The 12067-nt window shown below is 37.3% G+C and overlaps 1 protein-coding gene across 2 annotated transcripts in view; it reads right to left on the reverse strand.

Moving 5' to 3' along the window:
• GLCE (glucuronic acid epimerase) overlaps positions 369 to 12067 on the reverse strand; it is a 120807-nt gene continuing 109108 nt past the window's right edge. The window contains exons 2-4 of one of the 2 annotated variants that reach the window (XM_018053588.1): positions 10945 to 11540; positions 7368 to 7613; positions 369 to 4638 (exon numbers count right to left, since the gene is read on the reverse strand). In XM_018053588.1, the coding sequence (XP_017909077.1) occupies positions 3614 to 4638; positions 7368 to 7613; positions 10945 to 11527 (1854 nt within the window). In that variant the 5' untranslated portion in view covers positions 11528 to 11540 and the 3' untranslated portion in view covers positions 369 to 3613. The remainder of the gene's footprint in view (positions 4639 to 7367; positions 7614 to 10944; positions 11541 to 12067) is intronic. The other variant, XM_018053589.1, reaches the window with a different exon arrangement.

Raw genomic sequence — 12067 nt, forward strand, 5'->3', positions numbered from 1 at the left:
TCCTCACCAGTCATGGCACCCTGCTTTCGCTCACATTACCTCTTCTTCTTCCAGCTGGTACCCAGACCTAAAGCCCCTGCTTAGCTCCACCTCCTCTGTAATACCCTCCCAGACTGATCATATCATTTGGCATTTTATTTTTCTGAAACTGTTTGTGGATACTGTGTTCTCCACTGCCCCACCCAGGACTAAACCTCCTTAGGGCGAAAGCCCATATGATATTCCCCAATTTGTCTTTAAGGGTCTCATATACCTTTCACGAACATTTATTGCGTGACTAGTTGCCACCAGCCAAACTGAAAATGGTCAGAAATCTGCTTGCTGGGCTCAAGTAATCTTAGAATAAACAGAGAAGAGAAACATCCAGGTATAGTCCTTTTAAGATAAAAACTTTATTTTACAATTATATAAAGCAGCTTTACATTAAGCACAAACAATCCATTTACTTTGTATAGAAACAAAATACCTTTCCATCTGCAAAAAATCAAGTTTTGCTGTATATAAAACTAACATGTGCACATTGTGCTTAAACTGCAAAGTCTGTACAGCTTTACAAAGGACTACCCTTCAGAAGGGCATCTAGTAAACACTTTATTGCATATTTAACATATGGTCTATAACCCACATGTACAGTGGAGAAACAAGAAAAACAATCACAAGGAGGATGAAAATAGCAGCTTTCAGTGAAACTTCTGCACACCTACAAAGAAAAAGGACTGCCACATCTGGAGAGTTGTGCTTGTGTGTCATTTCTTGTATTTGCTCACATACACTGGATGGTTTTTGGATGAAGCCTTAATGTACAGTAACTCTGAAAGGGTCAAACTTGACCTTTATCTGGAAACTTTTGGCTGGTTTTATAACTGAAGTGGCAATAGATTTAATTAAACATCAAAGCTAACTCAAGATAAGTGTAAACAACTAATACCCATAATCTTGGAACAAGGAAAAATTTAAAGAATTAAAAAAAAAAAAAAAACGGCAAAATACCTTCCCCATTCTCTCTAATCTCAGACATAACATTTTGCATGATTTAAAACCCTAGAAAACTCCCTATGTGTTTAGGAACAAAAATGATGGATGGTCCTAGGCAGTGTTTCCCCACATGTGTCCCTCAGATCATGTGCCTCAGAATTACCTGAATGCCTATTTTAAAAATGCAGACTACCATGCTTCACAGGCAGATTCACTGGATATCTGGAATCTGTATTTCAGTAAGCTCCCAGGTGATGCTGAGGCATTCTAAAGCTTGAGAACCACTGGTTTGTACTGCCAGGGATGCTACAGGTTCAACTCACCCTCTTTGAAAATCCTGGGATCACAGGAAAAATCGAGTTGCTGTTGCAACATGGAAGGCAGTATGAGACCAACAGCAAAGAAACTGCAATGCCATTTCTGGACCAAAATGTCTTTCTACTTTCAGTGAGAAAAGACAGCCACATTGTTAAGGCACTGATATTTGTCACAGAAGCAGTACCATACTGTTTTCACTGATTCCCTCAATCTGAAGTAGCAGTATGCAAACAGAAGGCCGAAATCTGGACTGCTCTAAATAATAACAAATACAATGGAGTAAAAAGGATTTCCAGACTGGAGAAAGTTTATTTTTGAGTGGTGAAAATAAAATTAAAAAGGAGTCTAGACATTCTTATTGAGACATCTAATGTATGAAGACTACAAAGGTCAACAGCTAGGGAGAAACCTAATACCCCACAACTGTTGTGGCAAAATTGACTTGTGGTCATATAAACTGGGAGTTTCAACTTCCTTTTCCATGGCCAGTTTCCATGGGCTTCCTTGGTGGCTCAGGTGGTAAAGACTCTGCCTGCAATGCAGGAGACCCAGGTTCGGTCCCTGGGTTGCGAAGTTCCCTTCGAGCAAGGGAATGGCTACTCACTCTAGTATTCTTGCCTCGAGAATTCCATGGACAGAGAAGCCTGGCGGGCTACAGTCCATGAGGTCACAAAGAGTTGGACAAGACTTAGTGACTAAGAGTTTCATGCCAGTTGTAGGTCTTCGTTCTGGCTGCTGATACAACATAGACTTTGCACAAAGGCATGTATACATTTCCCCATTTCTGAGTGGTGTTGGTAGGCTGAGTCCAGTCAAGATGCAGTGGGCAGGCAGGTGCCCACCTCGCTCTTGACGTGCATTTCATATAGGTCACACACACACTGCACTGCGTGTGTCAGACTCAGTCCTCTGAAAGTACCGGATCTCATATTTCCGATCTGTATAAGTTATTGTATTGATTTAATGTATTGTCATACACTGAAACAGAGACAGCAATATCAATCTCCCTCAGTTCTGACCTACTGCCTAAGTCCGAGAACAGACACTGCCCAGGGTATGAGGGCTCTGATGCCTATTTATGTGAGGTATGTGAGATATAAAACCAAAATAAAGGTCTGATTACACATGTACAGCTAATATAGTAGCATCACTTTTATCCAAGAGCTGAAATAATTTAAAATTAAAAACTGCAAAGAAAAAACACCAATACAGAAAAGTTTGGAAAGCTTACTCAAAAACTATGTATTTTGCGTATATCAATAGTTTGGAAAGCTGTAGACCAAGAATGATCTAAGTAGGAAAAAAATCTGCTACAATCCTTATAATATCTGACCTAGTATTTTTCTTTAAAGGGGAAAAGAATCTAGAAAAGGCAGTGGTAGTGGGCTTATTAAAATTAATACCTCCTCACCAAATTTAGGTTTATAGTAAAATTTCCCAAATGTTCCCAAAATGTCCCCCCAAAATAGACAAAACTCTTGAGTGTAGTCTGAAATGAAATACAAAATTTGAGATAGTGGCAAAGAGAAACCACCACAATGGGGGTAGAGGAGGGGTATACTGATTATCAAATCTTTACTGATTGTAGATTGTTTCATGAAACAGATAACATTTTTGTTCTGGTTCATAATTTCTTGTGCAGTCAACAAGTTTCATTTTAGTTGTGCTTACATTATATAACTGTGAAGCCTGAACACTGGTTGTGTTTTTAATTTATACACTTCAAGCAAACCATAAATTCAAAATATTCTCCATATATACCAACTTGAACAAATGCAACAAATGCTCATCCACCCCTAAGAAATTAATTTATAGAAAATAAAGATCATTTTTAAAGTTGCACACAGTCCACTATTCAGGCTACAAGTACATATTTACTGTATTTTAGCACATTATTTTTTAAAGTCTGCTTTCAACTTAAACATAAATAACCACATTTTAAAAGAGCCCCATACTAAGTTTTCAGACAAGTGCTGGACAGCTGGCCATTAAGAACTACCTACCATTGTCTTTCCCAAATCGAGAGAACTGGACCACCTGTGGAATTGAACAGGGTGATAAGCAAGGCCAAGTTAAATATCTTCATTCAGCCCACTGACTAAACACTTTTCTGCTCTAAATGCCACTGACATTCTAGACACTAAACCCATGGAATGCAATTATCTCAGAAGACTGGTTTTAAGGATCATTTATCACTTTGATGTAATCCACAAAAACCTAGTATACACCCTTTTAAAATGTGCCTATGCTCTGCTGACAGAGAGCCTCTATCTAGTTTCTGTGTACAGCAGAGGCTGACGTAGGATTTTGGTTCTGAGCTCTAGTTGTGCTTTGCCCGGTTGCCTTTAAGGTAGCTTTTCCACCTCTTGACAAATTCTTTGAAGATTGGGGACTCATCAATGGTGCTAAGCAGCTGCAGTTGATTGATGTGGGTGGTGTGATAGTCCCAGCGGGCCAGGTTGGGGGCAATGCCAAGCATGAAGTGCCGGAGGTCGTAGATGGTTCCTGAGCCAGTGTCGTACAAGGGGAGCATGGCTTTAAGGGATTCCATGCCACGCTCATACAAGGACCTCGCTTCTTTCCCGAGTTTTTCCCCTGCAGTTTCTTTTAAGTCATACAGCCCAATTAAAGAATACATAAAGCCATTTAAAACAAAAGAGCTAGGTGTAGTTGGATATTCTTCATACCAGTCATGTTTATTCATAAACACAGCCTTGACTCCATGCTGCTCTGACAGAAACTTGTAAGGGGCTGTTGCCCTTAAAGCTGAACTGAGGAATATATGGTCTTTTGTTAAGAGATAGGCCCTGACTAAGGTAGAAATGGCTTGCCCTTGGGCCATGGCGGAGTACCACCCTGGCTCTAAAGACTTGAAGCCTTCCCCTAACTTACGGGTCACCATAATTGGCCAGCCGCCTTTCTCATCCTGGTTCCTCACCAGCCAGTCACTGGCAGCGAAGAAGGCAGCCATGTGGGCTGTGGTAGAGATGGTAATGTTGTCAAGGAAGCCCTTCCCTTTTGCAATCAGCCTAACCACCTTCTTGGGCATTATTCTTGTTGGCTTGACAGCTTTTGTGTTGGAAAGACCCACTCCTTTCCTGAGGTCAGTGACCAGGTCCCTGGTAACCGTGCTCCATGATGTTCTGGGCCCGATGCCATAGTATATGTCTCTTTCTTTAAAAGCAATTAGCTGGGTATTTGAGACATAATGTACAGTGAAGAGCTGATTCTTTTCTGTCGTCTCCAGAACCACAGACACACTTCCATTTGTTAAGAACTTGAGGTCAAATGAAATAATAAAATCTTTTGTGTTCCCCAGTTGCAAGGATACACCTTCACTGGTTTCTGTAGGGGAAAAAATATAACAAAAAATACTGGTTAGGATAGAAGGTCTCTCTCCGTATTTAAAATTTACTTAAAATTCTCCTTGATAACCACTGACCATAAAAAATTAATACATCAATATATGTTGGATTATTATTTTTTTAAGTTTTATTTTTACTAAGTTAACCATAAACAAATGGCAGAATTGTTGAGTCCACGATGGCTTGTGAGCATCAGAACAAAGCTCTTTTACCTTTTGGCCTGTCTAGTTTATATTAGTGGGGTTAATGGCCTTAGCAGATAGCTAAGGTACTATGGTCAGGGTACTATGGTCAAACTGCCTTTTCTAGATCAAAATTGGTTGATCAATAATCAATGACTGTCTAATATACCTATTCTACAAAAAAGAAAAAAAAATAGCCCAAAGCTGATTCAACACATAGTATTATAAGAAAGAGGCTAGAAGAAAAGAATAGTTAGACATGAATTCATAGAACAGGCAATTATGGAAGTTGTACAGAGAATGAGAACATCTTAGACTTAAACATCAAATGATGCTTTGAGTGACTTTTTGAAAACCAATTTCAAATTTTTTTTTTTGGTTATGCTGCATGCTTGTGGGATCGTAGTTCCCCCATCAGCAACTGAACTCAGCCCCTCACGGTAGAAGCATGGAGTCCTAAACACTGGACTGCCAGGGAATTCCCTAAACATTTTTTATTTAATTAATATTTGGTAAGTATTTACTGTGTTCTAAGTGCTACACATTAATTCATTTAGCCATTATAACAATCACAAGAGTAGTGCTATTATTACTCTTTATGGATGGTGAACAGAGACAGAAAAGTTAAGTAACTTGCCTAAGGAACAAAGAGCTGAACCCAGGTTGTTTAGTCTGGCTCTATAAAGTACATGCTCTTAATCACCCATCGTTGTTGGAAATGATAGGTTTGTTTTCAGACATTCACTGGAATTGTGAATAAAACTTCTGGAAATTAAGCAATGGGCTCCTGTAGTCAACAAAATGTGAGGAATACTGGGGGAGATGGAGGGGAAAGCATAGATTTTGGAGTTAAACAAACCTAGTTTGAATTATTAACTCCACCACTTACTAGCTTTGAGATGTTCAACAAGATACATCTTTGAGCCTTGGTTTCTTCATGTGTTAAGCAGAGATAATATTACTTTGCAAGGAAACTGTGAGGATTAAAAAGAAAAAGGATAGTGGCTTGGAACATAATAAAAAACGATGATGATAATTCTGAAGCCAAAGCGTTCAGAGACTGAAAAAATGGTAAGAGCTGTTCTATTTGGCAAATAATCAAACAGGAAATTTCTCTTGCATATTTAGAGCAGTGAAAGAAACTGAGCATATTATAACCAAACAGTAGCAGCAGCAGGAAGAAGAAGGAAGAAGAAATTGAACAACAAAACGTTCCTTCTTCCTGCTGCTGCTACTGTTGGGTTATGATATGCTCAGTTTCTTTCACTGCTCTAAATAGAACAGAATTCAAGAGATGGTTCTAAAAAGCTTCTCAGCCCTTGAGAAGATCAAGATGAGGGTTGCTGTTTTCTACCCTAATCCAGACCACACTATTCATCAGTGTAAAAATAACCCCTCTAGATGCACCCAACATCAAAAGTCCTTTTTAGTCTAAGCACTTCCTGCTACAAGCCATAAGCTAAATATTCTTAAACATCTCCATGTACTTTCTCACCCAGCCAAGCCTGTTGCTCTACAATAGGCAAAGATGCTCTGTGTACTAGAATATCATAGAATGCCACAGGATAAAAGAAGTTTTAGTCACAGAATAAAAAACTAAAGGTCACTCATTATTTGCACTGCATTAAACACTCATAAATCCATTACTTAAGGCCATCTAGAAGGAGTAGATTTGTATTGTGGCTTTCAAGGTCTGTGAATTACACAGCCATCAATAAAGGACAAGGAGAGAATACAGAAAAGGTCTTCTAACCTTTTCTCTCTTTTTATTTACCAACTGGCAAGGCTGGTGGGAGGAAGGATGAGTTCTGCTCTTGAAAACATTTCTCCACAGAAAACTAAGCCTGAGGTACTAACTAAAATGATTCCATTGTCTTTTTAACTAATGAACTCATTAATTCTCATGGATATTGATTAGTAGAGAGAAATACATTACATCCCAATTAATGAGACTGTCTTAGTAAAAGAGGAAATGTTGCATAAAGTTAATTTGATTTTATAAAAGATTTTATTAATGAAATGGCTTTATATGAAGTTTGAAACAATCTAGCACATTAACAAAGTTCCACATAGGAAGCAGGCCTGGTTCGTAATGCTCTATTAGCTTGAATAAATAAAAAGCTATTGGTAAAAAATAGGCAAAGGAAAGGATGGCTCTCTCTAGAAAGAAAAATTTCTACTTTAATGCAAAATAGTTTGAAAATTAAAGGATGAATACTATGCTGAAATATTAAACTGAGGAACTTCATTCCTATGGGATATAGATCTCTGGAAGGAGAAAGCCCTCATGCAGTAACCTGGTTCTTGTGGCTTGGCTCTTCACACAGTAAATATTCCTTATATAACCTTGAACTTTTTAGCTGATCCTTTTTTAGATTTCATTTGGGTGACACTATTTGTGTCTTTATGTATGTAATATCAAGGCATCTGCTAATGTTATTTTTACAACCATAAAAACCATTTAAAGGGAGTATCAGGTGTCATAAATCAACATAAAATTAGCAAACACACATGAAGCAGGACTTACCTGGAGCAATGAACTGTTTAACATTGGTGAATCTTGACTTGTCAGCCACACTAGCCATAAAGCAGCCCTTGGGCACAGTCCAGTCACTGGGCTTGCTGTTTTTGTCCCTGTCTTCGGCTGTTTCATATACCTCTATATGAGGGGGTTTCTCAGTTAGATTCTTGCTGTAGTGACTTAACCCATACTGTGCAATCTGGATTGGGTAGAAATAGCCTTGAGGTCCCCACTGTGTAGATAAAGGTACACCTATAAAATAGAGAAACAAAATAAATAACTATCTCCAGACATTCATAATCCTATTCTGAATACCTATTTCACTGTTTTACTTCACAGGGTTATCCACAGGGTTATAAAGCTTCCTTATTATACTGTTTTCATAATTACTAAAAATAGTACCAAATTAACCAGAAATGAAAACCAAAATTAAATGTTTATTCATTCTCATTCATTATTTGTTGACAGATAACAATGCATTGTTGTAAATTATCTTTTAAGGACTGATTTTTAATGAGTGCTACCCTTGCTCATAGCTATAAATGTCATTTCTCATAATTCGATGTCATCATTCAAGTTCTATACAATTTAAACACATATATTGATAGTTAACAATTACCTGTTTTATTCTAGAGTATTAAACCTGAAAAGAGTATTCTTTTCTTAACATCTGTACTTAACAGTCAAGTTAATTATATATTCATCTTTCCCTCCAATATCAAGATTTGGTCTGGCAACTATATCATCAGATGGTTAAAGTATTTGCTTAAGAAGCCAGCTATGACGAGGCAACTTAAGTATAAACAATTTGCAATTCTTTCTCATATCCCTCATGTCAAAATGTAATTCCTGAGAATAAGGAGTACTTAAAAAAATGAATTACAGTTATATATTTAACCATGGATTAAAAAGAAAAAAACATTTATTTTTATTTTTTTGGCTGTCCCAGGTCTTAGTTGCAGCATGTGGAATCTAGTTCCCCTACCAGGGATTGAACCCAGGCCCCCTGCATTGGAAGCGTAGAGTCTTAACCACTGGACCACAAGGGAAGTCCCTTAACCATAGATTTTTGATGAATTCATTAATGGATCACCTCTTGTAAAGTTCTAAGTAAAACTTTCAAATGTTTGGTATGACTGTTTACTTTAGTAATTGCTTACATGGGAAATACAGTAATGCCACACTATATAGAATATTTTATTATTGCATCATGGTGTGTGTGTTGAGATAAACTCCTATTTGGAGTCCTAAAATAAGTTAACAAGCAACAGGCAGGCACAGCAGAAACCAGGAACTTATAAAACCATATGCATTTTGGTGTAGTTTCAAAATAGTTTAAGGAACTGGAGACCATATAGGGTAAGAAACCTAGGCTGCAGATAAGCTTTTTAACTTCAGTCTTCTTTCTCCAAGGGTAGATTTCTTTTTTCAAAAGATTTTCACTGAGTAAAAGGAAGGTTTATACTATCTTATTATATGCGTAATAACTATGATAATATGCAATTGGCCTAAGAAGTGATAGACCGATCAATGGAACAGAACAGTAGGCCAGAAACATACTCTAGTTTTAAAATATTTTAGTATAATGATAAAGATTGTATCATTGATCAGCAGGGGAAAGAAGATTCAATGTTAGGGGGAAAAACTAAAATTAGACCTTGGCTTTGTACCATTTGCCAAAATATAAATCAGCTTAGAGGGACTAAAAAATTAAATGTAAAAATACAAAACCATAAAACTATTAGAGAAAATAAAGATGAATAGCTGATCATGGCATAGCAAATGATTTTCTAAGCATAAAAGTAGTAATTAAAAAAAATTCCTTAGTAAATAGAACTAAAAATTTCTAAAACTAACAAATCATAAGTAAAATGAAAAGACAGTCAAATTAAAGAAAATATCTTTAACAAATATAACAAGGTGCTACTACCCTTGCTATATATATATAAAAGGTCTCATGATATATTTTTCCAAAAGGCAACATAATCACAATGAAAAGAGAGGGGAAAGAAAATCAAGGCCATTCTATAACAGTTAAAAGGATATGAAAAAGATACCTGACCTCACTAATTGCTACAGAAAGCAAATTATGAGACCCCTTGGTAAATGACAGATTAAAAAATAATGTTTCATGATGGCAGGAGTGAGATGATGAGTATCCTTATACTCTGCTACCAGAAGCATGAATAGGGTCAACCTTCTTGGAAAACAGTTTGACAAAACTTACTATTTGGCAAGGTAATTTATTTCCTAGGGAAACAACTCTGAGAATACATTTAAAACAGTAAATGATGAACCATGACTATCTACACCATTATGTATAATGACAAAAAATATCTGACCTAACTGTCCAACTAAAGAGCAAGGTCCCATACATTATTCCACACACTTTTATGAAATGTCCTGATTATGAGTATTAGTGTTTAAAATGCTCAATAAATATTCAATAACAAGAGGAAATAATCCTGTTGAGGGGAAAAAAATACAAAATCGACTACAGAGTATGATTCTAAACTGTTTTAAAAAATGTATATATACAACAACAAAAAGATTGGAAAAAACATCAAAATATTAATAGCGGTTATAGGTGCTTTTCACTTTTTCTTTAGCACCTAGGCACCTTACACATCGTAAAAAACTACTGGGGGAAAAAGGTTTGGCAATGGAGAACTTTCAAGTCTCTAACAAACTATTACCCTCTTGAACACTGCACAATAAATATCATTACAACTATGTTAAAACATATACCTAGGTATAAAGACCTTCTGAGAATATATAAAAATGGTAATCATTATCTTGAATGGTAAGAATCTATATGAATTTGGCCCCTTCCTTCTACTAAACATTCTGTAAAGATATTACAAAAATTAAAATATTAAGATATGAAAATTGCTTTTTATAAATGAGAAAAATGAAATAAAACTCAAACCAAGCAATCTTAAAACACATTAAGTTCTTTCCTTTGATTAAATTATATACTTTAAAGTCAAATTCAGTTTGGCTTTCTGATCAGTTCTAGGTTTGAAATATAAATTCCAAAACATCCGTAAGGAACCCTCAGTGCTCCAAATTTTAAAGACAAGGAAAGACAACATAGACAGTAGACTGTAGGAGTTCCAATATAGGTTCAGAGAAAACGGTACTATGGATTATCTTGTTCTGAGACCTTTAACCCTTCAACCAGAGATGATACCTGGCTAATCTGATAACAAGATGGCACTGGTACATTGATGGCTTCGCTGGATGGTCTGTCTCCCTTTCCCATCTCCTCTCATAGGATAATAACTATATATTTTAATGCAAAATTTCTGGAGATGCTGTGCCTTGACTTTGATAATTTTAGTTTCTGGGGCAGGTTAATGGCATAATCCTATTTAATCAGGTATGAGCTTATTGGAGCCCTTAAATCACCATCTAGAAGGCTGTCCAAGGTTCAGGTTTAACCTGTTCCTCCATGCTAAGTCGGAGTGGTGACAGGTCTCTTTTAATAAGCTATGTAAGTACTTGCTATGTAATTAACACAGTCACTTATTTCTCAACACAATCTGGATAGAAAAACGCAGCGGAGTAGACGGATACCAACCTTCAACCCCACTTATGCACTTGACTCTGTCTCGGACTTCCACATTGTAGCCTTCAAAGGACATAAACACACCATCAGGGTGATAAGGGGCTCTCTGTGCATAGACTTTGGAATAGCTATGAGAGAATTCAAACCGATCATAGCCATCATACTGAACCACCTTTCCGTAAACGTCAAAATATTTCTCTACCCAGGTGAATGGAAGAAAGACTTCATTCCCCTCTCGTCTCCCTTTAATTGTGTGTTCATCATTTATGAGGCAGTCAATTTCTTCATATTTGAGCCCTAACACCTTGCCTCCCCCATTGTTATTGAAGCCCCCAACAACCGGGGGCGCTTTCTGCTGTTCCTGAGGGAAGGCCTCCTCAGACTGCTTGGCCATGTGGTTCACATAGTTGTTGCTCTCAGACGCTGCCGCTCTTTTTTCTAAGGCATCCGCTCTGAAGCCACTACTCAAGTGCCGTGGAACCTGGATCGCTTTGTCACTGGAACACTTATTCCACAAAAGTACTGTGACCAAAGTGAAGAGTGCGCAGATGATAATCAAAGTCTTATAGTTGACCCGAGCTGCCAAGCAACGCATATTCAGACCATACCTATGGAGGCAAGAAGAAAAATTCACACAAAGATGTACTACTGACATTTGACAGGATAAGGCTTACTTTTTTATACTGAACCGCCACACTAGGGCAGTTTTATTAACTGCATGTAATCTGATCACACTTAAAATTACTAACTCAAACTTTTCAGCAGAGACAAAGAAAAGGAAGAGATGCTTCCCCCTCTTAACATGCTCAGTTAGCATGATCCTCTAAAGCAAAGATTCCCAAACTTGCCCTGTGTGTGCCTCCCTTGGATTCTTAATAACTTTTTCACAAAGCCCCTATGTCAAAAGAAATACCTATTTCTTCCATTTACGAAATAGGTGGGCTCCAACAACTTAACACATGCTTTTGTCCTAACAACTGAGTAGCTGTTTGAAAAAATATAACAGGTCTTGTCAAGGTAAACACTGACATCCATGGTGCCAAATCCAACAGTGCTCATTCTGTGTTACCTCTCAGGAGCATGAATGGCTCTTTCCTTTCTGAAACACTTTCTTTCCTGACTTCCAGGGCACCAT

This window comes from Capra hircus, chromosome 10 (assembly GCF_001704415.2).
Source record: "Capra hircus breed San Clemente chromosome 10, ASM170441v1, whole genome shotgun sequence".
NCBI lineage: Eukaryota > Metazoa > Chordata > Mammalia > Artiodactyla > Bovidae > Capra > Capra hircus.